This window comes from Dichomitus squalens (assembly GCF_000275845.1).
Source record: "Dichomitus squalens LYAD-421 SS1 unplaced genomic scaffold DICSQscaffold_6, whole genome shotgun sequence".
Taxonomy (NCBI): Eukaryota; Fungi; Basidiomycota; class Agaricomycetes; order Polyporales; family Polyporaceae; genus Dichomitus; species Dichomitus squalens.
In genome coordinates, this window is record NW_006766888.1 from 484,000 (window position 1) to 510,291 (window position 26,292).

At 58.2% G+C, this 26,292-nt stretch overlaps 9 protein-coding genes across 9 annotated transcripts; 6 read left to right on the top strand and 3 right to left on the bottom strand.

Moving 5' to 3' along the window:
- Positions 1 to 606: 606 nt before the first annotated feature.
- On the top strand, positions 607 to 8,010 carry DICSQDRAFT_178966 (uncharacterized protein; the record flags this gene model as incomplete). The annotated part of the gene is made up of 9 exons (XM_007363348.1): positions 607 to 879; positions 931 to 1,056; positions 1,106 to 1,843; positions 1,907 to 2,223; positions 2,283 to 2,463; positions 2,514 to 2,699; positions 2,754 to 5,240; positions 5,295 to 7,718; positions 7,777 to 8,010. The coding sequence occupies 9 exons, from the start codon at positions 607 to 609 to the stop codon at positions 7,807 to 7,809; spliced, it is 6,765 nt and encodes a 2,254-aa protein (XP_007363410.1). The 3' UTR covers positions 7,810 to 8,010.
- A 417-nt stretch (positions 8,011 to 8,427) lies between these two features.
- DICSQDRAFT_153551 (uncharacterized protein) lies at positions 8,428 to 9,499 on the bottom strand. Its single transcript, XM_007363349.1, has 4 exons — positions 9,220 to 9,499; positions 8,938 to 9,144; positions 8,742 to 8,869; positions 8,428 to 8,673 (listed from the first exon to the last, which is right to left on the bottom strand). Exons 1-3 carry the CDS (start codon positions 9,466 to 9,468, stop codon positions 8,750 to 8,752), a joined length of 576 nt encoding a protein of 191 aa, XP_007363411.1. The 5' UTR covers positions 9,469 to 9,499; the 3' UTR covers positions 8,428 to 8,673; positions 8,742 to 8,749.
- Positions 9,500 to 9,715: 216 nt separating this feature from the next.
- On the top strand, positions 9,716 to 11,762 carry DICSQDRAFT_134298 (uncharacterized protein). Its single transcript, XM_007363350.1, has 4 exons — positions 9,716 to 9,743; positions 9,810 to 10,049; positions 10,101 to 10,783; positions 10,833 to 11,762. Exons 2-4 carry the CDS (start codon positions 10,004 to 10,006, stop codon positions 10,860 to 10,862), a joined length of 759 nt encoding a protein of 252 aa, XP_007363412.1. The 5' UTR covers positions 9,716 to 9,743; positions 9,810 to 10,003; the 3' UTR covers positions 10,863 to 11,762.
- Positions 11,763 to 12,199: 437 nt separating this feature from the next.
- DICSQDRAFT_167748 (uncharacterized protein) lies at positions 12,200 to 13,827 on the bottom strand (the record flags this gene model as incomplete). The annotated part of the gene is made up of 5 exons (XM_007363351.1): positions 12,200 to 12,323; positions 12,378 to 12,468; positions 12,533 to 12,611; positions 12,665 to 13,306; positions 13,396 to 13,827. The coding sequence occupies 5 exons, from the start codon at positions 13,825 to 13,827 to the stop codon at positions 12,200 to 12,202; spliced, it is 1,368 nt and encodes a 455-aa protein (XP_007363413.1).
- A 389-nt stretch (positions 13,828 to 14,216) lies between these two features.
- Positions 14,217 to 16,572, top strand: DICSQDRAFT_153553 (cytoplasmic protein). The gene is made up of 8 exons (XM_007363352.1): positions 14,217 to 14,473; positions 14,562 to 14,952; positions 15,010 to 15,052; positions 15,108 to 15,262; positions 15,321 to 15,510; positions 15,564 to 15,702; positions 15,768 to 15,837; positions 15,909 to 16,572. Exons 1-8 carry the CDS (start codon positions 14,247 to 14,249, stop codon positions 16,473 to 16,475), a joined length of 1,782 nt encoding a protein of 593 aa, XP_007363414.1. The 5' UTR covers positions 14,217 to 14,246; the 3' UTR covers positions 16,476 to 16,572.
- A 184-nt stretch (positions 16,573 to 16,756) lies between these two features.
- On the top strand, positions 16,757 to 18,393 carry DICSQDRAFT_153554 (uncharacterized protein). The gene is made up of 4 exons (XM_007363353.1): positions 16,757 to 17,205; positions 17,270 to 17,376; positions 17,435 to 17,521; positions 17,594 to 18,393. Exons 1-4 carry the CDS (start codon positions 17,009 to 17,011, stop codon positions 18,067 to 18,069), a joined length of 867 nt encoding a protein of 288 aa, XP_007363415.1. The 5' UTR covers positions 16,757 to 17,008; the 3' UTR covers positions 18,070 to 18,393.
- Positions 18,394 to 20,074: 1,681 nt separating this feature from the next.
- Positions 20,075 to 21,869, top strand: DICSQDRAFT_125487 (uncharacterized protein; the record flags this gene model as incomplete). Its single annotated transcript, XM_007363354.1, has 2 exons — positions 20,075 to 20,120; positions 20,179 to 21,869. The coding sequence occupies 2 exons, from the start codon at positions 20,075 to 20,077 to the stop codon at positions 21,867 to 21,869; spliced, it is 1,737 nt and encodes a 578-aa protein (XP_007363416.1).
- Positions 21,870 to 22,514: 645 nt separating this feature from the next.
- On the top strand, positions 22,515 to 24,289 carry DICSQDRAFT_167751 (uncharacterized protein; the record flags this gene model as incomplete). Its single annotated transcript, XM_007363355.1, has 2 exons — positions 22,515 to 22,545; positions 22,596 to 24,289. The coding sequence occupies 2 exons, from the start codon at positions 22,515 to 22,517 to the stop codon at positions 24,287 to 24,289; spliced, it is 1,725 nt and encodes a 574-aa protein (XP_007363417.1).
- A 188-nt stretch (positions 24,290 to 24,477) lies between these two features.
- DICSQDRAFT_178972 (uncharacterized protein) lies at positions 24,478 to 25,954 on the bottom strand. The gene is made up of 4 exons (XM_007363356.1): positions 25,687 to 25,954; positions 25,473 to 25,620; positions 25,186 to 25,421; positions 24,478 to 24,989 (listed from the first exon to the last, which is right to left on the bottom strand). The coding sequence occupies exons 1-4, from the start codon at positions 25,799 to 25,801 to the stop codon at positions 24,808 to 24,810; spliced, it is 681 nt and encodes a 226-aa protein (XP_007363418.1). The 5' UTR covers positions 25,802 to 25,954; the 3' UTR covers positions 24,478 to 24,807.
- Positions 25,955 to 26,292: the final 338 nt, after the last annotated feature.

A 26,292-nucleotide genomic window follows, 5' to 3' on the forward strand; every position in this document is an offset into this window, starting at 1 on the left:
CTCGTTTGTCATATACAGCTAGTTCTCTCGTCGGCCTTCATATCCAAGTCGAGTTCCGTTCCCTATGAGTTGATTTTTGATCTATCCGTCGGCAAGCTCTTTGTCGGTTCGCAGCTCAGATATGGCGTATTATGGGGTAGTACGTCATTTAAATTCAAGGACAGGGATGAGTATGCAATAGTCTCATCAGCCCTTATTGTACCTCCTCGCGGCCACGATGCGTTTGGCCTATCCCAGAGCCATGGCCTGCCGTCAGACGCACACTCGGACATGCCGGAGATCTCACGTGCTAACTTTTGACCGGCGGTCATGACCGGGTCACACAGTGACCGGTCATCCGTCGTCTAAAAGTCATGACCGTTGACTTGACCCGTAACAACGCTGCTCTGCCGTCGGAGTGCCGGGGGTGACGTAGTGTGACGATTGGCGTCCGTCACATACCGCGACTGGTCACACAATGTGATTTGCCGCTCAACGCGACGACGACCGCGACAGCGACACAGAGGACGGGGACAACGAGGACGACGACAAGGACATCAACGACGACTGCGACGCGAGCCTCTCTCTTACCTCTCTTTTTACTACTCTCTGCTCTCTCTACTCCCTATGGCTCGAGGTTCGGGCTCCTTCAAGAGGGGTGGACGCGGTACCTCTCGTTTCAGCTATCGAGGCAATACATCGTTTCGGGGTGGTAGAGGCCGCGGTAGAGGCCGCGGAGGGGCACCAGCTGATGCGCAACCACAACGAGATGAGGACGGAAACCAGCTTGCGGAGCGTTTTGAGCAGGTGAAGACGAACGACGAGGTGGACGAGAAGCTCGGATTTGCACGAGTCGCTGAGGGTCCCACAAGAGAGGGCTGGTTGATTAACATGCACCCGGTACGTACCGAACGCGTTTCTCGCTGCGTGTAGGTCTGACTATGTGTGTAGACATTGATGAAAGACGCGGACTGGCCTGGAGGCAAAGCCGCTGTCGACTTCTACTTCATCCAGGACGACGGAGGAATGTTCAAATGCACGCTTCAATACGAGCCGTACTTTTACATAGCGTGCAAGGTGTGTAGCCCTTTCTTTCATCTGCGAATGTCTCCTTACACGCACATAGAGCGGGATGGAGACAGTTATCGAAGAATGGCTCCTGAAGAAATACGAAGGCATCATCTGCCGCATCACCCGCGAGCGCAAAGAGGACCTCCAGATGCCGAACCACCTCATGGGCCACCGCCGCCTCTTCCTCCAGCTCCACTTCCGCAACGTCTCCGACCTCCTCACCGTCCGCTGCGACATCATGCCCCTCGCGCTCGCCAACTCGGCCAAGCTCGACGCCGTGGACGCCTACGCCGAGGTCGTTACCGCCACCGCCGCTCCCACGACTAACATCGAGCTCGAGGGCGAGTGGGCGGCGGACTCCCAGCACGCGGGCTCCTCGACGAGTGCGCACGCTCATGCACGGTGGGGCGACAAGGACCCGCGCGAGGGCATCGTCGACATTCGCGAGTACGACGTGCCGTACTACCTGCGCGTCGCGATGGACAACGAGATCCGCGTCGGGCTCTGGTACGCGATATCGTTCGTGCAGGGCCAGCCGGCGTTCAAGCTGCTCACGGCGCGGGTGAAGCGTGCGGACCCGGTGGTGATGGCGTTCGATATCGAGACGACGAAGGCGCCGCTGAAGTTTCCGGACCAGGCGATCGACCAAGTGATGATGATCTCGTACATGGTCGACGGGCAGGGATACTTGATTACCAATAGGGAGATCGTAAGCGAGGATATCGAAGACTTTGAGTACACCCCGAAGGAGGGGTACGAAGGTCCGTTTATAGTGTTTAACGAGCCGGACGAGGTGGGTTCCTCTCGTTCGCCTCCGTGGTGTCATTCCGCGCGCGCATGCTTATGTGGTGTGCAGGCTGCGACGATCCGCCGGTGGTTCTCGCACATCCAGGAGGTGAAGCCGACGGTGATGGCGACGTTCAACGGCGACTTCTTCGACTTCCCGTTCCTTGACGCGCGCTCGAAGGTCCACGGGATCGACATGTTCCTCGAGTCTGGCTTCGCGAAGGACTCGGAGGACGAGTACAAGAGCAGGGGATGCGTGCATATGGACTGCTTCCGGTGGGTGAAGCGCGATTCGTACCTCCCGCAAGGCAGCCAGGGCTTGAAGGCGGTGACGACGGCGAAGCTGGGGTACGACCCTATCGAGCTCGACCCCGAGTTGATGACGCCGTATGTATTCCTTCTACCACGTCGTTCGGCCGCGGTGCTTATTGGTAATTGTTGTGAAGGTACGCGATGGAGCAGCCGCAGGTGCTCGCGCAGTACTCCGTCTCCGATGCGGTGGCGACATACTATCTCTACATGAAATACGTGCACCCGTTCATCTTCTCCCTTTGCAACATCATTCCGCTCTGCCCGGACGAGGTCTTGCGGAAAGGCACTGGGACGCTTTGTGAGACGCTTCTCATGGTAGGCTGTCTGCTCTCGTCAGCTATGACTTCTGGTCTGACTGTTCGAAGGTGGAAGCGATCCGAGGGCAGATTATCATGCCGAACCGGCATGAGGAGTCTCACGGGACGATGTATGAAGGACATCTGGTCGCGTCGGAGACGTATGTAGGAGGCCACGTCGAGGCTCTGGAGGCGGGCGTGTTCCGAAGTGACATTGTGACACACTTCAAGATCGAGCCGTCTGCCGTGCAGCAGGTACGTAGTCTATTAGCGTCACGAGTGAAACTACAATGCTCACAAAGCGCGCAGCTCATCGACCAGCTGGACGCGGCGCTCACGTTCTGTATCGTCGAAGAGTCGAAGGCATCGCTCGAGTCGGTGACGAACTACGACGAGGTCAAGGCGGAGATCCAGGCCAAGCTTGAAGAGATGCGCGATAACCCGCAGCGCATGGACAGTCCGCTCATCTACCACTTGGACGTCGCGGCGATGTACCCGAACATCATGTTGTCGAATCGACTGCAGCCCGACTCGGTGGTCGACGAGGCGACGTGCGCGGTCTGCGACTTCAACCGGCCGGGCAAGACCTGCGACCGCCGGATGACGTGGGCGTGGCGTGGGGAGTACTTCCCTGCGCGCAGAGACGAGTATAACATGATCAAGCACGCACTGAACCAGGAGACGTTTCCCCCTAAGAAGCCCGGGGGTCCGCAACGCAAGTTTGTCGACCTTTCTGAGGCGGAGCAGACGGCGCTGCTGCACAAGCGCTTGGGGGACTACTCAAGGCGTGTGTACAAAAAGATCAAGGACACGAAGATAGAGAACAGGGAGGCGATCATCTGCCAGAGGGAGAATCCGTTCTACATCGACACGGTGCGCCGGTTCCGGGACCGGCGTTACGAGTACAAGGGCCTGCACAAGACGTGGAAAAAGAATCTGGACGCATACGTGGGGGAGCACCGGTCGATTGCGGAGGTGGACGAGGCGAAGAAGATGATCGTGTTGTACGACTCGCTGCAGCTGGCGCACAAGTGTATCCTGAACTCGTTTTACGGCTACGTGATGCGCAAGGGCGCGCGCTGGCACTCGATGGAGATGGCGGGCATAACGTGTCTGACTGGGGCGACGATCATCCAGATGGCGCGGCAGCTCGTCGAGCAGATTGGTCGGCCGCTGGAGCTGGACACGGACGGGATCTGGTGCATGCTGCCCGGGGTGTTTCCGGAGAACTTCAAGTTCAAGCTCGCGAACGGGAAGGCGATCGCGTTCTCATACCCGTGCACGATGCTCAACCACCTCGTCCATGCGAAGTTCACGAACCACCAGTACCACGAACTGGACCCCGAGACGGGCGAATATAAGGTGCACTCGGAAAACTCGATCTTCTTCGAGCTGGACGGGCCGTACAAGGCGATGATCTTGCCGTCGTCGAAGGAGGAGGACAAGCTGCTGAAGAAGCGGTATGCGGTGTTCAACGACGACGGTTCGCTCGCGGAGCTGAAGGGGTTCGAGGTGAAGCGGCGGGGTGAACTCCAGCTGATCAAGATCTTCCAGAGCCAGATTTTCGAGAAGTTCCTGCTGGGCACGACTCTCGAGGAGTGCTATGCGGCGGTCGCGGAAGTGGCAGACCGCTGGCTCAACGTCCTCGTCTCCCACGCGGAGGACCTCTCGGACGACGAGCTCGTGGAGCTAATCGCGGAGAACCGGTCCATGTCGAAGACGCTCTCCGAGTACGGGGGCCAGAAGTCGACGTCGATCAGCACGGCGCGGCGCCTCGCCGAGTTCTTGGGTGACCAGATGGTCAAGGATAAGGGACTGGCGTGCAAGTTCATCATCTCTGCGAAGCCGATGGGGGCCCCAGTCACTGAACGCGCGGTGCCTGTCGCGATCTTCTCGGCGGAGGAGAGCGTGAAGCGGACGTATCTGCGCAAGTGGCTAAAGGACAACTCGCTTACGAGCTTCGATCTGCGCTCGATCCTCGACTGGGACTACTACATTGAGCGCCTGGGCTCGGTCATCCAGAAGCTCATCACGATTCCCGCTGCGATGCAGAAGGTCGCGAACCCGGTCCCGCGCATCCACCACCCGGACTGGCTCCACCGCCGCGTTGTCGCGATGGAGGACAAGTTCCGCCAACATAAGGTGACGGACTTCTTCAAGCGTGCGGGGGAGGGTGAGTTGGCGCAGACGCAATCTCAAAGGGAGGACGACGACGTCGATATGGAGGATGGCATGGCCCAGCGCCCGCGTGGTTTCCGCCCTATGGCGGTCGTGAAGCGTAAGCCGCGAAGAGAGGAAAGCGCAGAGGCGGAAGAGTCACAGTTTGCGGAGTTACCCCGCGACCCGAAACAGTCCTACCGCTCCTGGCTGCACGTCATGAGGAAACGGTGGTCAGGTCGTGGGGTCGACAACTCGGACGCTGCTACAAGCCTCGCCGTGCCCGCAATGTTCCGTGGGGTCCGTCAGAAGCAGAGCACGCACTGGGACATCGTACAGATCCGCCCTAATAGGACGCCAGGACGGTTCACGTTGTGGCTCTCGATCAATGGGTCGCTCACGGCCGTCCCACTTAGAATTCCCCGAGAGTTCTACATCCACCTTCGGACTCCACCCAAGAAGGATCAGTTCAACCATGAGCTGTACCAGTGCCAGAAGGTTGCCAGGAGCATGCCGCGAGACCGGCCGTGCGTCAACCTCTACAAGATCTCTGTGCGGGAGGATCTGTACGTCGAGGGGCACGAACACTTCATCGACATCACCAACGACCCGAACGTGGATGGCGTTTATGAGCTGCAGGTATGCATTGATTAGTCTTGCGAGTCGTTCTTGCCTTTTCATACTCCCTCCCAGTTGCCACTAGTCACGCGCGCGATTCTGAAGCTGGGCAAGACATGTTGTAATGAGGACAAGTCCACGAACCTCACTCGCGCCGAGGCAATCGGTTTTGATCTCCAGCAGCTAGGTCGTTCGAACCCCTCTCTGACGAAGAGGAGATACCTTGATCAAGGTCGCGCTGGGAAGTATATCTTCTTATACCACGCGTGCGCTGCGAATGCACCTGTGCACGTCTTTGCTCTCTTCATACCCGGCGAAGTCGCCAAACTGCACATAGTCGACCCTGCGACACGTCGACAACCCATACCTCGTCTCTCCGAACACTATGCTGATCTGCTGAGCAAGCACGAGCAAAACGCAGGCGCAAGCCACTCATACACCTACCCTGATCATCTTTCTTTCACTACCACTTACCACGGGAACGATGCCACGGCGCTCAAGGCGATCTCCCGCGAGCTGGGTCTCGTCGAGAACCGGTCATACATCGTAGTCATCTCCTCGAGTAAGGAGCAGAGCTATTTTGACTTACATACTCCCAAGCTCGCGAAGTTCCCGGTTCTCTCGATGTCGAAAGCAAAATCACCGCACTCCTTGGATGTCTTCCCCTGGCAAACGAGCGTAGCGCAGAAGCTCATCAACCGCTACCTATCCCTGGGACCTTGGCTGGACCGGACCATCGCGATGGCAGACTATTACGACGTGCCCGTCGGGCATATCGAGGGTGACCAGCCCCTCTTACTAGCCGATATCGAGTTCGCCCGCAGGCTGACGAGCCAAGATGTCATTCTCTGGTGGTCACCTGGTGATCGTCCTGACCTAGGTGGCATCGAAGAGGACAACCGTCCGCAAGAAGAGCTGGCGAAAACTGAATTCAAGTCGCCAGGGTGCTACTCAAATGTCTGCCTCGAGATCGCTGTCCGCAACTTGGCCGTCGATGCGGTCTTGCACTCGGTCATCGTGAACGAGTTGGAAGGCAGCGGCGGTGCTACGGCCTTTGACGCGTCTCGGACATTGGACGAGTACTCCAAGGGCGAGTCCATGCAGGATCTCACGCTTGGAGAATCCAACGTTTCTCCACACATCTTCAGCATTCTCAAGGGCTTGGTCAAAGCTTGGATGGTGGATAAGATCCAGGGCAATTTCGAGAGCCCCGCCACGATCGCGATCGACCACTTCTGGAGGTGGATCAGCTCGACGGCGTCGAACATGTACGACACGGGCATCCACCGGTTTGTCCATGGCCTCATGCGCAAGACATTCATTCAGATGCTCGCCGAGTTCAAGCGCCTCGGATCGCACGTTGTCTACGCGGACCTGAGCCGGATCCTTCTCGTCACGTCCAAACCTCCCGGTACCGCGCACGCCTATGCCACGTACATCACGACAGCCGTGACTTCGCACGAGCTCTTCCAACATGTCTACCTCCACACTGAGCGCTTCTACGACTTCCTCATCTTCATGGACGAAGCAAATTACGGCGCCGTCGTTTGCGAAAATCCTCTTGCCATCGAGCCCCCCGAAGAGCTCGCGATCGAGATGCGTTGGAACATTCAGTCCTTCCTTCCCCCCGCCATCCAGGCCGACTTCCGCGCCGTTGTCCGGTACTTCCTCGTCGAGTTCTTCCGCACCGCACAAAAGAGCCAGGGCGCGACCCGCGTGCCCCTTCGTGCGCTCCAAAATGGGGGCGCCCCAGACGCAACGCCCCGCGACGCCGCCAAGGTCGAGGAACTCTCCGCATGCCGGGAGTTCGTCTCCCGCAAGCTCACTCGGCGCATGCTCCGCGTACTCGGTGGCGTTCTCGACAGGCACCGCGATGCACTCACAGACGAAGACCCGTCCGCGCTCGCGCAGTGGGAGTTCCCCATCCTCCCAGGATCGCACCTGCCCTTAAGCAACCCTGGGCTGGAGCTGGTCAAGTTCACTTGTGCGGTATTCGCGCTCGCGAAGGAGTACACGCTCGAAGTGGGGCTGCTGAAGCGCAACCTGCTCGACCTCGTCGGCGTGCGCGAGTTCGCGTCCGAGGCCGCGTTCGTCAACCCGTGCGAGCCGCTCAAGCTCTCGGCCGTGCCGTGCCGCCACTGCGACAGCATGAAGGACTTCGACTTCTGCCGCGACCCCGTCCTCCTCCCCTCTTCTTCCTCCTCCTCCGGCAACGCGAGCGCGCACGCACAAGCGCGGTGGCTCTGCACGAAGTGCGGCGGGGAGTACGACCGGGCGGGCATCGAGTTCGCGCTGGTGCGGCTCGTGCACGAGCTCGAGCGGCGGTTCGCGCAGCAGGACCTGCGGTGCGCGCGGTGCAGCCAGGTGCGGGCGGACAACGTGTCGCGGCACTGCGGGTGCTCGGGCGCGTTCGTGCTCACGATGAACAAGGCGGACGTCCGGAGGAGGCTGAGAACGGTCGTGAACGTCGCGCTCGCGCATGGGATGGGGAGGCTGAAGGTACGTGGTTTTGTGCCTTTTTCTCTCCGCTATCTGACTGACGCATTCTTTCGCGCAGGAGTGTGCGCAGACGCTGCTCAACAGCTGGTGACCCGTGGATGGTTCATTCTGGATGGTCGTACGGACGGTGCATACTGTCAGATAGACTCTATCGTCTCCGCAATGCTCTGCTGCTTTCGTAGCATGTTTCCAATGTTGTTACCCTGGATCTCACGCATGTTGTACTTGTACCCCGTTCACGAACTTTTACCTAATGACGATTCATAGAAAATTCTCCTTCTGTCGTTGTAGCACTCTAGACCACGATCGAGAGGGCCAATATTCATCAGTGCAGCTTCTGCAGGTTCGCAGGACCTCCGAGCCGAACTTAAAAGCTCCTCAGATGACAGCATACGCCTCATGGCACCACAACGCAGCGAGTACTCGAGGCGAGAGGCGTCTCCAATTCGAGCCGTTCGCAGATCCGCCGGAAGAAAGAGCCGCGTTTACATTGTTACAGACAGAGGGATAGACACGGCTGGGGAAACCAATCGCTACTAGTGATATAACAGCGCAACGTACATGTACCAACTCAGCGTGGGCAGCGGGTACGACAAGCAGCAATGCGATGACGACGGACAACAACGGACGACACGAACGACACGACTGAAGAGAGGAAGAAAAAAGGACACAATGGAAGACGCGGTCCCAACATGAGTTCTTATGTACAGAGAAAGTCACCAGGAGACGATACACGCAAACCGGCACCAAGTAACAGAGTGAGGGGGGGAAGAGGGATCACAGCGCTGAAGGGGAGGTAAATGAGGATATCTGGGGGGGATCGGACGGGGTGGGCTATAGTTCCGGTGGGTGCAGCTCGGTTAAATAGAAGAGATAAAAAGCGAGACGTCGATAGCAGCGGAGGTGGATGACGGAATAGAGTGCATAATTGCCCTGGTGGCGAGTCGTTCATGCACTGCAGGTGCAAAGCCACGTCATGGTCAGTTTCATGCTCACAGACGTGAAGACAAGCACCAGACTCACACATCATCTCAGGCCGCTGCTGCCTGCTCGGTCGCGGGCTCTGCGTTTGCGGCATCCTCGGCCTCTGGCTCCTCCGCGATGGTCTCGGGTGCGGCGGCGGCAGCGTTCTCTTTTTCAGCAGCCCCGGCCTATGCGCAAGCCGAAAGAAAGCGATCAGCCCACCGACCGAACTCCAACCACGGTGCAAACCACGTACCTTGGACGCCGGCTTCTTGGAGCCTGCACGCGATGCGGGCTTCTTTGCAGCAGAAGATGGTGGCTTCGCAGATGCCTTGGACGCGGGCTTCGCGCTCGCAGCGCGCGACGCCGGCTTGGCCGACCCCGCACGAGACGCCTTGGACGCGGGCTTCGCCCCGGCGGCCTTGCTTGCGGGCTTCGCAGCAGCCTTAGAGGCAGGTTTGACCTGACGCGGTGGTCAGCGTGTTGTTCGTAGATTTAGGAGCGTGGTTGAGGGCGCCGGAGGACGACGGGGACGCACCTTCTTGGCGGGGGGCTCCTCGCCGTTGGCCTCGGGGGCGCCATCCTCGGCATCCTTCTCCGAGGCAGTGCGCTTCTTGCCCTTGGTGGGCTTAGGCTTGTCCTCGCCCTCTGCGGCGGGGGCCTTCTTGGAGCGCGGCTTAGCTGGAGCCTTCTTGGGGGCGGTCTCAGGCTTGGGCTGGTCCTTGATGCGCGCGGAGCGGCGAGGCTCAGCGTTGGTGTCTGCAGCTGGAGCGGCTTTACGAGGCATTGTATGCTACGCGCGGGGTTGTGTTTTGTGGGAGGGGGCTGAAAGGGAGGGGATGGTTGCGGTGTTGGTTCAAGATGGGCGGGGCTCCGGAGCGTGGCTGGCCCTCAGCTCAACCCTCCCAGCAATCAACAACTCCACCCACGTGCTCTCAGCGGTCACATGATCTCCGCGTGTTTAGCCACTTTCGCGCGCTCGGGCCAAAACACCGGCGCTTCCTCCTCTCCTTGCCGCCCGCCCCAGACCGCACGCAGAGCTACTCAGGTTGCCATCCTTCGGTGCGTGCGGGCAATCTGCCTTGTTCTTTCTTCCAAGGGTTTCCAAGTGCCTCAATACAATGCCAGCTCCTGCAGAATGCCGTGCGACTAAGGATCATACGTACAATGCCCTTGTTCACCGTCCCTTGGTGTGATGTAGCCTCCTCCAGAAACAAAGAGACCTTCCCAATCGCCACTACACAGCCAGATTGCAAGAAAGGATCCTGGCGGTATTTAAGAAACAGTACACAAGTAGCGTTGGGGCTCATTGACTGCCCCGAATGGATTTTCCTCCGCTCGCCGATCCTACCTCTGCGGATGACAACAGTACGCGGCTCAGACTCCATACTGGCGTTGACCAACTCTGACATGGTACAGACCAGCATTATCACTCCCTCTTTTCCGCCTGGATCTGGGTGGAGGAGCCGGAGCGCCTCATGTACTTGCCTCACCCAAGTCTTCCTATCGTCTCTTCCATCGACACGCTTCCTCCAGAGTTGCTCTCACGGGTCTTCCAGGAAGTGCAGGAGGAAGAGCAAGAGGAAGATGAGTGGGGTGAAGCAGATCTTCGATTAACAACCCAGTGGCTCGCAGTCACACGGGTCTGCTCTTACTGGCGCGACGTCGCGTACGCAACTCCTCTTCTGTGGCGCACCGTCGACATCGACCGTTCGCTGGAGTGGCTGCAACGATGCCTCATTCTATCCGGAACGGTACCGCTGCGTTTGCGTCTCCACAACCCTAGTAGGATGGCCGCAGCGTCTCGTCTACTGATAGAACATGCAGGTCGGATTCAGAGGCTCCGCGTGTCTGGTCGGGAAACCATCGAAAGTCTCAACAAGCTGGAGCCCCTGTTTTCGATCACTTTGCCAATCCTGGAGGAGCTACATTTGAATGTTGACGTAGAGAATGCGTCGTCCTCTATGTCTAGCTTTGATCTCGTCCTCCCACATCTCCTTGACGTCGACCCCGGTCGTCTTCCGGCCATTCGCACCCTCAAGGTTGTGGGCGTGGGTCTTCCTTGGACGTTCCCACTTCCTCGACACCTTCACACCCTGGAACTGAAGTGGACGTTAGCGTCCACTCGTAGGTTTCCGCTCAGCGACTTACTGGACGCCTTGGAGGCATGCCCCTCTCTAGAGCACATCGTCCTTTACAAGGCCATGCCCTACGGGTTCGAGTGGGACAACCAGCATGTGCGCTCAGACCGCCTCATCTCGTGGCCGAACCTCCGCAGTCTCGTCATCGCTGGCGCAGGGCGGGAAGCGGAAGAGGAAGAGGACGACGAAGTAGACGAGATACGCCCCGTCCTGGAACACATTCGAGTGCCGGAGTCTTGCGACTTCTTCCTGGAGATCGTCAATGCAAAGGCGAGCCCTTACGGGGACTGCCTCCCCAACGACCCGTCGTGCATCCGGCATCTAGAGAAGGCGATCGAAGCGACCTGGGGGGATCCGTCGTGCTTCGAGTGCCGATGTCCTGCGTCTACGACGTCAGATCAGAGGGGCGTCAGCCTCACAGAGCCTGAGCTGAAGGGTCGGCTTAGGGTCGACATCGACCCGGTGGGCATGTGGTGTTGGTTGGACAAGGAGACGACGGACCAGGAGGACCGCGCGCTTGCGGAGTTCCGCCACTACCTGGGCCGGGCGCCCTTGAGAACACTCACGCTGGCCTGCGGTCCGAGCCTGCGGGGATTCCTGGAGGTGCTCCGCGCGTTCCCGGCCCTGACGGAGCTGGCGCTCGACTGCAAGCGGTCGGGGAGGGTGCCGCAGCGAGACGCCATCTGCGAGTTCCTGTCCGCACTGGCCGGGGGGGAGATGGCGTCCGAGGCGTGGAGCTCTGCTGCGGTGCCAAAATTGCGGTCCGGGAAGGGAGGGGTGCCTATGACGAACCTGCGGGTCCTGCGGCTGGACTACGTCCTCTGGTATGATGAGATGGCGGACGATATCGAGCGGTGCTTGTGGTCTCGCGTTGTGGGCGGTGCGGAGAACTTAGACGATGTGCGCATCCATTTTAATGGCGTCGTTAAAGATGAAGAGGAGAGTGGGGAGGATGGGCAGGCTCTGGAAAAGGAGTTTGAGGAGGATGGGCAGGCTCTGCCGAAGGGAGGGTCAAGGCTGAAAGTACTAAAGCACTTGGTGAATGGTCTCGTCGTGGTATCAGACTTTGACCGCGAGTGGGAGCTATGACCAGAGCTTCCTGTGTACGTAGCATCTCGTCCCCCAGAAGGTAGCTTGCAGATTGTTATCTTTTCGTGACGATAGAAATTGTCGTCTGACGACTGCTCGCCCGAAAATCCTCACATGTCGGCCGTCGCATTCAAATTCTCGGGGGAACAGTTCCGATCTTCAGTCATCTACGGAACGCTCCGGTAGTCCTTGTAGAGCTCCGGACATGGTGCGGGTCAATGTCCTAACGTATACCTATAGCAATACATACAAATATCAATGTCAAGAAACGATCCGTCTCTGTCAGGCTCACTGGGCCCGACGCCTCGACTGGAGCTCCTGTATCCGCGCGTCAAAGAATCCCCGGATGTCTGCCTCGGTCACTTCAGTTCCACGCTCTGCGAAAGGCCGGAGGTGCTGCATGAGGTCGTCCCTACGTGCATACAGATTAGCATGACTGTCGACGAGTCTGCAAGCAAACACTCACCGCATAGCATTGAACGCCATGATGCCGTCAATTGCTCGCTCACGGGGTAGACAGTTGAGGGCACGCATTCCGAGCTCCTCCAGAGAGAGGCCTACGGATTCCGGAAGGCGCTGTGAGCTCGTGACTACAAGACGCGCAGACACTCCGCAACTCACCGGAGTCAGGATCCTCTGGTGGCTCGTACGTCTCCTCTTCGTCCAACAGGTACGGACGGGCTTGCAGTGACGGCAGGCACTGGCAGGATGAGGTCAGCAACAACGCAGAACACCGGATAGGTCGGTTCTTACGCTCTTGCACTGGCACCAGCGGTCCCTCCAGCCCTCTGTAAGGAAGACGTCGCCAGCCCCGAGGTATCTTTCAGATCCCTCCGAAGAATCCCCGTCCTCCTTGACAGCCAGCTCATCTGCCCCACGGTCAAGCGCAACAAGCAACGCCTCTACGCGAGGGTCTTGTGCAGGAGCGAGGCATGGCGCAGAGTCGACATCGGGCGATAGGCGCGCCCTCTTCGCAGACGGCTCGGCATCCGTAGCGCTATCTCGCTCCCGCTTCGCGCCCGCGCTAGGCTCTTCCCCTTTCTGCCCACTCGTATCCCGTTGCGCATCCTTGCCCTCGATGTCGACCTGCGCGTTCTCCTTATCTATGGCGCCGATGACACGCCAGGGCTCGACTTCAGAGGAACGTACGACCATGAGCGCGCCAGGGGTGCCCGCGACCTTGCCGAGGGCGTCGACCTTGCGCACGCAGTCGCTGCATACGAGCGCGTCGTATTCGTTTGCGCGCACTAGTGGCGGGGGTAGACCGGACGAGGACGCGTCGGACGCGCCGTCGTCCACTAGGCCTTCGGGGTCGGCTTCAGCTGCAGGGGACGGTGTGGGCTCGCGCGAGGACGGGCGTTCGCGGAGGTTCAGACACGATTCGTGGAACCAATCCTGTATGTGGCATGGCGCACAACGATGATATGCGTACAGAAGGGGCAGAAAACGTTAGCATGAGCTTTGCGCAACCCGGCCAAGCGCACCTCACACGCGACACATTGGATCATGGTCTCCCTCTCCTGCTCCGCGTGATACTCCCTCCCACACCTGCAGAATATCGCCCTGAAATTCCGCCCGTACTCATTACTTTCGTTCACGGGCTCCTCCGTCGTATGGAGCGCGCACGCGTGCGCGAGGCCGTGCGTGGGGCAGTCGCACCGGAACGCGCGCTTCGGGAAGAGCTCGAGCTGCTCATGGTCGGTGTGACACGCAATCGAGCACGCCGCGCAGATCCCCCGCGCGGGTGTGGTAGTTGAATTGGGGGGCGTGCAGGTGATGCAGAGGTAAACGGCTTGGCGAATGGGCCCGAGGGGGTAGGTGCACTGGGAGAACTGGTGCGGGAGGGCAAGCGCGGCTTCTTGCACGAGTGAGGCTTGCGTCTCGAGGACGGACGTTAGCGTCGCTGAGTCGCCCATGTCTTCAGGGCAATGACGGGAGAGGCTGAGGCCGAGGGGGAGGGAGGGAGAGGATGGCCGTCGGGAAGGTCGACGCGGCTGCGACGGGATCGCGTCCGCTTGCGCGCGGCGCGTCTCTGCATGTGACCTCCTCCTTCGTCATATCTCCCAACCTCACGATGGCACACAATGCACTCGTCCCTCGTTCTGAACGGGGACAGCAGAGGAGACCGTATAGCTTGTTCAAGGGCCACGATAGACCTGTTGGGCGCGGAGCAGCGATAAACCCATCGGGACGCCGTGAGTGTCCTAATCGCGCAAGAACAGCGCTTTCCCCAGCTTGCGACTGACTCACGAGAGTCTAGATATACGCATCCTCGCAGAACACCCATTCATCGCTTGTGCTATAACCTGAATCCAACCCTGATACAGCAGCAACGATGGCCGAACAAGCAAAGAAGTACAGTCCGCCCGACCCTATCCTCCTCACGCTCTTCGCAAACCGCTTCATGAGCGTTGCGGAAGCGATGGGTCGGTCTCTCCAGCAAACCGCGATCAGCACAAACATCAAGGAGCGACTTGACTTCTCGTGTGCCCTGTTTGCGCCGGACGGGGATCTCGTCGCGAATGCGCCGTTCATCCCCATCCATCTCGGGTCCATGAGCTTGTGAGTCCATGTCTATGTTACCGTGCTCCCTCTTGTCCTCCTCCCCGCCCTGTCTAGCATACGCTGAACCCTCTCCCGCTTACTATAGCGCGGTTAAGTACCAGATGAAGCTGCACGGCAAGACCCTGAAGCCTGGGGACGTCCTCATGACAAACTCCCCGCACGCCGGCGGCTCGCACCTCCCGGACATCACGATCATCTCCCCCGTCTTCGACTCTGAAACTGACCCGAAGGAGATCATCTTCTTTACCGCATCGCGCGGGCACCACGCGGACATTGGGGGGATCCTGCCCGGGTCGATGCCGCCGACGTCGACGACGATCTTCGAGGAGGGCGCGAACATCGTAAGCTTCAAGATCGTGAACGACGGCGTGTTCGACAAGAAGGGCTTGGAGGAGCATATGGTTGAGAAGCCGGCACGATACCCCGGAAGCTCGGGGTGTAGGAACCTGAGGGACGTGGAGAGCGACTTGAAGGCGGTATGTACTCCCTTGTATGCGGCTGCCGCATGGTCGGGTCACCAACTTCTATGGTAGCAAATCGCAGCAAACCACAAGGGTATCCAGCTCATCCAGCAGAGTAAGCTTTGCGGCACTTGCTGTGCGCATCACTTGCTGAATGCATGCTCTCAAAGTTGTCGACGATTACGGCTTGGAGACCGTGCAGGAGTACATGTACCACATCCGCGCGAACGCAGAGTCTTCGGTGCGCAACCTCCTTCGCGACGTTGCGAAGCGCGCCGGCACGAACGTCCTCGAGGCGGTCGACTACCTAGACGACGGATCGCCTGTATGCACCACGTTTCGCTTCGAGTGCGCAAGAGTTTGCTGACTATGTACCTATGCAGATCCGATTGAAGGTGGAGATCGATGAGAAGAACGGCTCTGCCGTTCTGGACTTTGAGGGCACCGGATGCGAGATCCGGGGGAACCTGAACTCGCCCATTTCGGTCGTGCACTCTGCTGTCATCTACTGCATGCGTGCCATGCTCGATATGGACATCCCCCTTAACGCCGGATGTTTGGTGCCCATCACTGGTGAGTCCGCTTAGAAGATAGTTGGAGAGATATCATGTCAATGCAGCATCTAGTCAAGATACCCGAGGGCTCGCTCCTTGCCCCGTCAAAGACTGCCGCAGTCTGCGGCGGCAATGTTTTGACGTCGCAGCGTATTGTCGACGTTGTCCTGCATGCGTTCCACGCCTGCGCTGCCAGTCAAGGGTGCACGAAGTGAGTAATGACACCGCCCGTTGCTGTTCGGATCACCTCCATGCTCATGCTCATGATCACAACAGCAATCTGACGTTCGGCGCAGGAGGCAAGGACAAGGACGGCACCAACGTCACCGGCTGGGGTTATTACGAGGTATGCTCCTACTCATGCCTCGTCTTTGCACGTATAGATAATACCCTCTTCCCTTTCCACCCGCGTCACAGACGATCGCAGGCGGCTCGGGTGCAGGCCCGACCTGGCACGGCACCTCCGGCGTGCACACGCACATTACCAACACGCGCATTGGCGACGTCGAGATCCTCGAGCGCCGCTACCCCGTTGTCGTGCACCAGTTCGGCATCCGCGAGGGCTCCGGCGGCAAGGGCCGCTTCCGCGGTGGCGACGGCGTCGTCCGCGAGATCGAGTTTCTCGAGCCGCTCCAGGTCTCTATCCTCTCCGAGCGCCGCACGCGGCAGCCATACGGGATGGAGGGCGGCGAGCCTGGTGCGCTGGGAAGAAACACGTGGGTGAAGCAGCCGAGGAAGGAGGACGGGGACTTCCCCGAGGAAGAGGTGGAGGTGAGGAAGGAACCGCTGAAGCCGAGAAAGATCAACATCGGGGGGAAGGCGACGGTGTTCATGGGCAAGGGCGACCGGTTGCTTATTGAGACACCTGGGGCGGGAGCATGGGGCTCACCCGCGGACCAGGAGGAGGCGTTGCACACGCACAAGCATGAGTGGGCGCCTCGAGGCAGTCTGGCGGAGCGCGAGGCGGCGCAGGCCGGCTTCTGAAGATCTGAAGTTTGAGGGTGAATGACGGAAAGAAGGAATTACATACTAGCCCCAATGCACGGTCTACTGATAGCGCATTATGGGACGGAAAGTTGTGGGAGTATTCACTGGAATCGAGTGTCCATGAAACTCAAAGGTCTCACTTTGCACGGCCTCGGACAATGGGTACCGGAACACGCCGCTCGACCAGAGTCGGGTAGACGCATAATGAGGTGGCGGTGTTGCTTCTCGGAGTCGCGATATGCGCAATCCCCTCGATTCTCAGTTCTTCACGCTCGCATCGGCGTTGGCCAAGCGCGTACTAAGCATCGCTAAGTGCTACGAAGCGGACTGGCGAATACGTTTTACCAGGCGGCCTGTCGTGGGCCGTGAACGGAACCCGGAAACTGTTGCTAATCTTGTCTACAGACGAGCGAAGTCAAGGAAATCTCGGACGGGGCCTCCCCGGCCGTAGCACGGATGAGCGGCCTCCTTTCACGTCGTCGCCGTCATCTGCGACGTCCTCTCTCACACATCATCCCTATGTTCGAGCCATGAAGACGTCTTTCCGATCCCAAGCATACAAGATCTCTACTAGGATCGCTGCCGTCATTGGGATCGCAGGAGCGGTGGCATGCTTCGCCTTAGTCGCGATGGGAGGTGACTATCCAGAATACAAGCATGGAACATCCATTGTCGCACCGCACGCGGGTGAGACGTGGCAGGTCGGAGAGTTACATACTGTACAATGGTACGTCTACTAGAACTTCGTTGCGGATGTCTTGAAGCGCGTTGACTTCTGGCCGTAACTGTAGGACTTTGGACGGCGTTCGGGTCACGGATGACAAAGGGGAGAACATCACGGCGGTATTCATGCTATCGTATTCTGGCGGAGGCACGGATGGACATGTACTTCTCGGTGGTGAGTACTGTGCTACGCTGTCTGCGCGCCGATGGACTAAGTGGTGGCTTCCTGTCAGAAATCTCGGACTGGTTCCCTATCTCAGACAGATTCGCCAACATCATGGTACCCTCCGTACCCACGAGAGACGACTATACACTTTATCGTGTGTTCACTCTTCCCCTTGTATCACAACTGCTTTCTAATTCACGCTGCTGTTTGCTCTGTCTCTGTCAAGTGTTCTCTCGTGAGGACCGCGATATTTCCAGCTGGAGTGGTCCCATCACTATCTTCAATCCGGACAACGTCGATGGTTCAGATGAGCCCCCAAGCTCTCTCGTCGTCACTACGGCCCCGCCTGTTTCCGTCACCAAATCCCTTACCTCGACGTTCTTGGAGAGCTCGTCGACGTCTAATTCTGCACTCCTTACGCTGCCAACCGCCGACGTTGGTAGCTTGACGTCTGCCTTGTCCCTGTCCTTGTCTCTACCCTTGTCCCTGCCTATCTCATCGACAAACACAACTGCTTCGAACTCCGCAACTTCTGTCGTTACTCTCACGTCCTCTTCATCTGTATCAAGCGTGTTCCCTACCACAGCGCTTTCTTCCTCGAGTTCCGTTGTTGTGCAACCACATCCAACGACGGATACTGAACAGCCCGGGCAGACCGCGCCCTCCGCGGCGGATCGTATGAAACGCGAGCGAAGACGTTGATGGCGTAGGTATAGACAGTCCCTTTAGAATCTCATGGATCTATTGGATTGTCTCCTTCCCTCTACGACCATGATCTTCGCGTTTTCGGACGGAGATTACTTCTGTAGCATACAACCACGCTGGATCCCTTAGATGTGTTACGGACTCCGGATTAGACATACTCTCGTACCTGCTTGATTGCATAATGCGTCCTATGCTGCAGATCAGTTACAGTCTCACGCCTACCCTAGCCACTCGTTCCGATCTTCGAACCCCGCACTTGAAGTCCACGATGTCAGAAACCTGCCTAACCTTGAGGTTTCTGGCCGCAGGCGGACAGTCAATCCCTTGCCAATGTATCTATCTCCCTTGACACTACCTTACATCAATTAAGAGCTCGCGGTCCTGCCACGCCCATCGTGACGGCGCCGCAGTTGTACTTGGTACAGCGTGAAGAAGATCTGTACACTCCGCTTTGCTGCTAATCATGATTAGCAGTTATGACGATTACTGACCATATGGCTCGCAGTCACACCTAGCGCGTCGCGTACGAAACTCGTCTTCTATGACATACCATCGACGTCGACTGTTCGGTGAAGTGGCTGAAACACCGTCTCGTCCTACCAACCACTGTGCTTCTGCATGTCCACAATTCCAGGAGCATGGTCGCAACCTCTCGTCTACTTGTAGAGCATGCTTAGCAGACGGATGTGTGTCCGGCTGGAGCACCATCAACAATCTCGAGAGGTTGCGGTCTGAATTCTCGGCCGCCCTGCCAATACTATAGGAGCTGCACCTGGATGTCGAGATAGACATCTACGAACGTTCCAACTGGGTCCTTCCCGAGCTCTCTTCGACATCTAAATGTGTCATTCACCTGCCATTCGCTCCCTGAAGCTAGAGGGTCAGTCGGACTGGGTCTCCCCTGGACATACCTGCCTCCTAAGAAGCTCTCAGAACTAGGCGGTAATCAACATTCGCTTGCTCAAGGGATTACCGCGAGCGACGTACCCAACGATTCACTGGCCTCTACTGTCACGGTTGTAAAGGCCGGCCCCAAATTTCCGGTCCCGAGCGACGGGCGCTCTCTCCCGACGTACACTCTGGCAGTGGCCCTGCCCTATACAGTATTTTTCTTCGTACCACCCATTACACTCTTCCTGCACCTATTCTGATCTGCTGTAGTATGCAAACTAATTGAAACTTTCCCATCACCTTGAATGTCTACTGGTGCGGAGGGACAGAAGCCGTGGTCGTTCGGAATGAATCGCGTTGGAGGCTCCAACAACATGGTGCCCGCCCACCCCTCGCCTAGACCTCGTAGCTGCCACGTCCTTGAGTTTGGCTACGCTGAGTCTCCTAGTCCAACCAACATAGAAATCTTGAAAGCTGATCATTTGTGGCGTCGCCCCGTTGTCGTAGCGCCGGCGGCCCACAGACAGAAACAGATTGCCACAGCAATACTTACGAATGGTTGTAGCTCGATCGTTTGTGTTCTACCGCCGCAGCGGATGAGACATCGGAGGGGTATGCTGGCATTTCATTGACATGCCAGGCGGACCAGACCTGCTTCGCTCAGCAAGACCTTGGATTGTCATTGGTGTACGCTCCCTTGTGTAGGCTTGGTCTTGATACGCACTGATAGGGACATTGGGCTGCAAACCGTCCCTGTTGCTGTTCAGTCCCGCGCAGGGACCAGGGTGCTCTCTTGAAGGCGTTATATCGTCTATGGTCTTTCTATCATTAATCTCATTCTCGGTTTGTTCCAGGATCCTCCTTGAAGCGGTACCGTGCAATGGCAATATGGTCCGCAATATGCGAGAACACTACACACAAAGCCTTTCTTGATCGTCCCTCGGTGCGCATCAGCCTCATCCTGTACCCGAAGGACTTTCGCAGTCGGGGCCAAAGAGCCAGAGTCATCAATGCACCAGAGAGAAAGAGGTTACCCAAGTACTCACGAATGATATATATATATATATAAGGGCAATACTACAACCAACTCGCGGCTAATCAACTGCTCCAGATGGGTTCCCTCCTGCTCACCCGTCCTAACGCTACGAGAAAAAACGGTACGTGATTGAGATCCGTGCCTACGCAATCATCCTGACAGAGGACTGTATCTCCTAGGCCCCGTCGTGATCACCTCCCACATCAACAAGCTTCCACCCGAATTACTCTCGCGAATCTTCCACGACATCCAGGAAGAGAAGGAAGAGAACTTTACCGAAATCACTCAATTGACAACACAGTGGCTGGCAATCTTACGGGTCTGCTCTTACTGGCGCGATGTTGCGCACGCAACTCCTCTCCTGTGGCGTACCATCGAAATCGACCGTTCGATGGAGTGGCTGAAACGCTGCCTCACCCGATCTGCCACCGCACCTTTGCGTCTGCGTTTCCACCATCCTAGTAGAATGGCCACAGCGTCTCGTCTACTGGTGGAACATGCAGGACGGATCCAGGGTATCCGCGTGTCCGGCCGGGAGACCGTCAAGGAGCTCAAGAGTCTCCGGCTCTTACTCGTGGTAACCTTGCCTGTTCTAGAGGAGCTACAAGTGTATGTTGAAGACGCATATCGATTGGAAGACAGGTTCGTCCTTCCCCAGCACCTCGACGTCGACGTCGGTCACCTGCCTGCCATTCGCACTTTGAAACTGGAGGGCGTGCGTTTTCCCTGGACGTACCCGCTTCCCCGCTATCTCCACACCCTGGAACTCAGGTGGACATCTATGTCCTTGGGCTTGTACCGGAACGACAGAAGGAAGGACCAGACCACGCTCAGCGACATCTTAGATGCTCTGGAAGCATGTCAGTCTCTGGAGCATATCGCTCTCTACTGCGCTTTGCCGAGAAAGCTCCACGGAGAGAACCAGCGTGTGCGCCGGGACCGCTTTATTACGTGGCCTAATCTCCGTAGTGCCCTCATCGGCGGCGAAGGGAGGATGGGAGAAGATGAATTCGATACCGATGCGATACGCCCCGTCTTGGAACATATTCGATTCCCCGAGAGGTGTGACTTCCGCCTGGAGATCGAAAGCGACGTACCCAGCCCTTACACCGACTGCCTTCCCGACGACCCATTGTGTATCCCTCATCTAGAGAAAGCCGTTGAAGCAGCATGGAATGGCCCAAGGCTCTTCAGCTGCCGAACGGCTTCGGCTGCGCCGGTGGATCACTGTTTTGACTGCCGGGAGCGGCAGCTAGTGCAGGGACAGCTGAGAGTCGACATGGACGTGATTGCATATTGGCGTCATGACGAGCAACAAACGGGGTGGGAGGACCGCGCGCTTGCGGACTTCTGCCGTATTCTGGGTCTGGCCTGCTTGAGGAAGCTTGCGGTGGCGCAAGGACCGAGTGCGCAGGGGTTTGTGACGGCGTTCTGGGCCTTCCCCTCCGTTACGGAGCTGTCGCTTGAACACGACTTTTCGAGGAACGCAGAAGCAGAATCCGTCCACAATTTCTTGTTCGCCCTAGCCGGAGGTGTAATGCCGTCCGATGCGTGGAATTCTCCTATGTCACAGGGATCAGGGCCAAAGGAGGGACAAGAGACCAACGTGCCTTTGAGGAACCTGCAGAGCCTGCGATTACTCAAGATTGCATGGTACGATGACCTGGCGGATGACATAGAACGGTGCTTGTGGTCTCGCGTTGCAGGCGGCGCGGAGAACTTGAAAGAGCTGCACATCCATGTTCATCGCGCACGGAAGTGGGTCAAGGAGGAGAGGAGATGGGAAGTTGGGCCGGCTCTGTCAGCTGAGAAGGAGTTACGATTAAGAAATTTAGAGCGCTGGGTGGGTGGTCCTGTCATGATCTCCTGACCGCGAGTGACGGTGATGACTGTAATTACCTGGATCGTAGACCGGTGCAATTGACGAGAGACTTTGCTGTTGACGTGTTCCGGTCAGCAAGACGGCAGTTCTTTTGTGCCGAGCGGCTGTATCAAATGACTCTTCGACGCTGCCCGTCCAACCTCGTTTCGCCTAATGTCGCGTGGTGGCAGGTAGGAAGCGACGTTGTTGAGGATATGGCAAGCCCACCGTCCTATGGTGGGGCGTTTGCGGAAGGGTGTAGCCGAGCTTCATGTTCATCGCGAATGATGTGTCCTCGAAAAGGATGTCCTCCGACTGCCACTATCGATATATTCGATAACAAACCGCGGGTTGAAGTCACTGCGTAACCGGAACCGAAGGCTGATTGAGACATCATTGGCATATGATCCATGAGAACCCTTGCAAGGCTGCTTAGCTTGTTACGTTTATTTCATACCACAATCGCCCATTCTCAATGCCTCAAGCGAAGTGGCTTCCGCGCTGGGATACGAAAGCTGCAAACAGGAAGAATCATCGTTTCGGCAACCAATCATGAAAAAAGCGCATCGACATGCACGCACCGGAGTCGTATTTGAAGAGCAGGAACAGATGGGACAGAGGAAACGTCGTCGTACTACTCTCCTTCGGGACTCTATGGCTACCTCCGCCACTCACGATGATAGCGGTACGTTCACCTCCTGGATATTATCGCGAGCTGGAACTCATAAGACACAGCCGGAGGGCTGAAGTCGGCTTTCGCGTCCATTCACGCCCTCCCTACTGAGCTATTAAGTCAAGTCTTCGAGTACGCACAAGAGTGCACAAGAGACGACCATACCACTGCAACCCCCAGACCAGCCCATGTGTGGCTCACCGCCCGCCTAGTCTGTAAGACCTGGCGGCAGGCCATGGATAACCACCATCGCCTCTGGGCAACAATCGACGTCTACGGCTCGAGGCATTCGTTGGACTGGGTGAGACTCTGTCTTGCTAACTCCGGCTCGGTGGACCTGGATGTGCGCTTCCACGCTCCCGAGCGCATGCCTCCGGCGTGTGGCGCGCTGTTCCTGCATACAGGACGCATCCGGTCGATCGCGGTATACCAGGAAGACACTGTCGCTGCACTGGGTGACCTGCAGGGACTGTTTGACCGCACCCTACCGAAGCTGACACAGTTGATTCTCATCAGCGAATGGCACAGTGATGCATATCCGCGCTTTGTACTCACCGAACTCCTCGACATCCGCCCCGACCGCGTCCCCGCCCTCCGCGCCCTCCACATGAACGGCGTATTCCTCCCGTGGACCTCCGCCCTCCTGCCGAACCTGCGGGTCCTGACCTGTCACGGCTGGTCGCTGGATCACAACACAATGGACGACGCCCTCGACGTCGCCCTCCCCCGCTTCCTCGCCATCCTCTCCGCCTGCCAGTCGCTCGAGCACCTCTCCATCAACGTCAACTCCGCCAAGCCGCACATCCTCAACGCGAACGATTCCCGGCTGGATGGCCCGATCCCGACGGCCGCGCTCCCGAACCTCCGCACCTTCGACCTCACATGTTGTGTGGACGACGCGGACATCCTCTTCGACGTCCTCTCGCACGTCCGCTTCTCCGAGCGCTGCGCGATCGCCCTCCGCTGCGGCACGCACTGTCGCGAGGCGGGCCGCGTCGGCGAAATGTTCCCCAACGACCCGGACAACTACCCCATCTTGCGCACCGCGGTGGACGCGACCTGGCACGGCCCCGCGGGCTTCAGCTGCAAGGCCCCCGGCACCGGGGGCGGGTCCGGCGGCGAGCTCGTCGTCGACGTCGACTGTGATACCTGCTGGGCGCGGAGGCACCGCGCCGACCCCTACCCGGTGCTCGCCGAGTTTTGCGCGTACCTTGAGCGTGCCCCGCTGACGACGTTGGCCATCGAGTGGCCGGTCAAGCAAGGAGCATACGCGGACGTCTTCCGGACGTTCCCCGCCCTCGAGCACCTGACGGTCGACTTCGGGCGGGATTCGGCCCTGAAGAAGATCCGCAAACTCCTGCGCGCCCTGAAGGAGGGCGCGACCTCGTCCTCCTCCGAGGGCGTGGTGCTTCCGGACTTGCGCACCTTGCGGCTTGACAAAGTCGGCCCTCTCGAGGAGGTCCCTCAGGCTCCCCAGGACTTGCATGGCTCGCAGGCTCCTCAGGTCGGTCGTTGCGAGAAGATCCAACATATCCTTTCAGAGTGCTTGCTCGCCCGCATGGAGCGCGGTGCGAGAGGGCTTGCTTCCGAACGGTGTTGGAGACAGGGGCTAAAGCTGGACACGGTGAACGGCCACTTCGGGATCGTCGTCAGCGGCTATCGCTATCGGCCGGTTAGAGCAACAACCCGCGCCCAGGTGGACGCCCTTCTTTCTGCACATCACGAGGGCGCGCCGGGTGACGGGATCGATGTCTGAAAGCTACCTGCCCGACGTCCTGCGACGATACATATGAGTGGATGAGCTCGTGCATTACTGATTAGTCAACTGTACTCACATCCTTGTACCGATTGGAACAATCAGAAAAAGTCGACAACGCAAGCTTGACAAATGCGACTCCAGGAGTGCCAACTGACTTACGCACGCGCTTCACGAACAGTGGTCAAGAAGACGTCATGATAGTAGCGAAAGTCCGTAATGCGATACAGTCGTGGGTGATAGATATAAGGGAGAAGAGGAAACCAGAGTAACAACACAACGCGCGCCAGGCAGAACAGCCCAACCAACTGCCCAGTCCAATGTCCGGAGTTGCGCTATGATAACATTACCCGGCGCGTGTAAGTTTGCGTAGAGCCCTGCCCCCGAGCGCCCAACCGATGTCGGCGTTGCGCCGCCCCATCCGTGGCGCAGTAGTATGTATCATACACGTCAATCACCAGCCCGCACGGGCGCATGGAAACGCGCCACGTTCCTGAGAAAGGCAAGAGTAGATGCGCTTATGCGTGGTTGTGCGCCCCAAAGGCGTTGTGGTTGTCCGTGTAGGGGTAGTGGCCCTGGGTGAGGAGACCCTCCTTCGCCTCGTACGTGCCGGAGGTGGTGGGGTTGAGACGGAACTCGTGGCGGTACTCGCGCTCCTCCTCGAGCTGGTCGTAGTAGCGGCGGATGATGACGATGATGTCTAGATTGGGGGGAAAAAGTGACAAGTCAGCAATGCCACACATACGGAGACGTTGGACGGGAGCATGTGAGACAGGACTGTGGCGCGCGGGGAATAGATAGAAACCCGGGTATACGGGAGGCGATGAAGACTCGGGCATCGCGGGCAGGAGATAGCAACCCCCGGAAGACGTGTATGCAAGTGGAGGGATACTCACAGAGCTCGATGAGCCACTCGATGACGACGTAGACGGTGTACCCGATCTTCTGGCCGAGGGAGAGATGCGACTGTGTGCAGACCTGCTCGTTGTTGATCGTCACGCAAATCGGCTTGTGGTTGTAGGTTGCGAAGAGGGTGAAGCCCGCAGCAACCGTGCCGAGGATGAAGATGAAGATGGTCATGAACGAGTACGCCTTCACCATGCGGCGGTTGCGAATAATCGAACCAACGAAGCTGCATGAAAGTCAGGTCGAGTGGTTGAACAAGCCGTAGGACGAGACGCACCCGAAGAAGGACATGAGAGCAATCAGGGTGAAGATGAGGCCACCAACGATGATCCCCCACTTGTACTTGTGGGCAACGGCATCGAACGCTTGCTTGTCGTTTTCATTGAGGTTTTTCTCAACCTCATCGAGCCTGTTGTTGTCGATCACTAGAGGTAGTCATGTCGGTCAGGTTCTGCATTTGCATACATCAATCCACAACGATGTGTACTCACGGAACAGCAAGTACCAAGCAAGCGCGGCAGATAGACCGGAGGCAAGGAAGGAGAGCAGGGAGAAGAAGAAGACCGCTGCGCGGACGGGGATGCAGCAGCAGAAGTGCTTGGACATGGTGTCTTGCTCCGTGGGCGTCTTAGGTGCTGCTTTGCGTGGGCGGCGGATTAGAAGAGTGAGTAAAGGTCGTGAGGCAGAGGAGGGAGAAGAGGTAGAGCGGAACTCTCTGCTGCGGAAAGGGAGAAGGGAAGGAGGAGGAGGGGGTAGGACAGGGGCGGGTTCTGTGCGGACATGTCTTATAATCTTGGACAGGGAAGTGATGGCGATGAGCAGGCGGGTAGGGTGTCCGGGCTGTGTCCATACTGAGCCAGACGCCCGCCCTCACCCCTGCCCGCTGCACCGCCCATCGCAGCGCCCGCCGCCTCTTCTCCCACTGCCATCCCGCCGGTCCCAGTGTACCTGTGCTCGTCAACATATTCTGCATTGTTCAACTGCCGCTGGCGGCGCAGGGCCCAATATCTCATATGTTCACTTTATCCGTCGTGGGCGTAGGGCAGCGGAGGCTAGCCTCAGGAGGTGTCAATGATCTACCGACTGTAGCGCGCCGG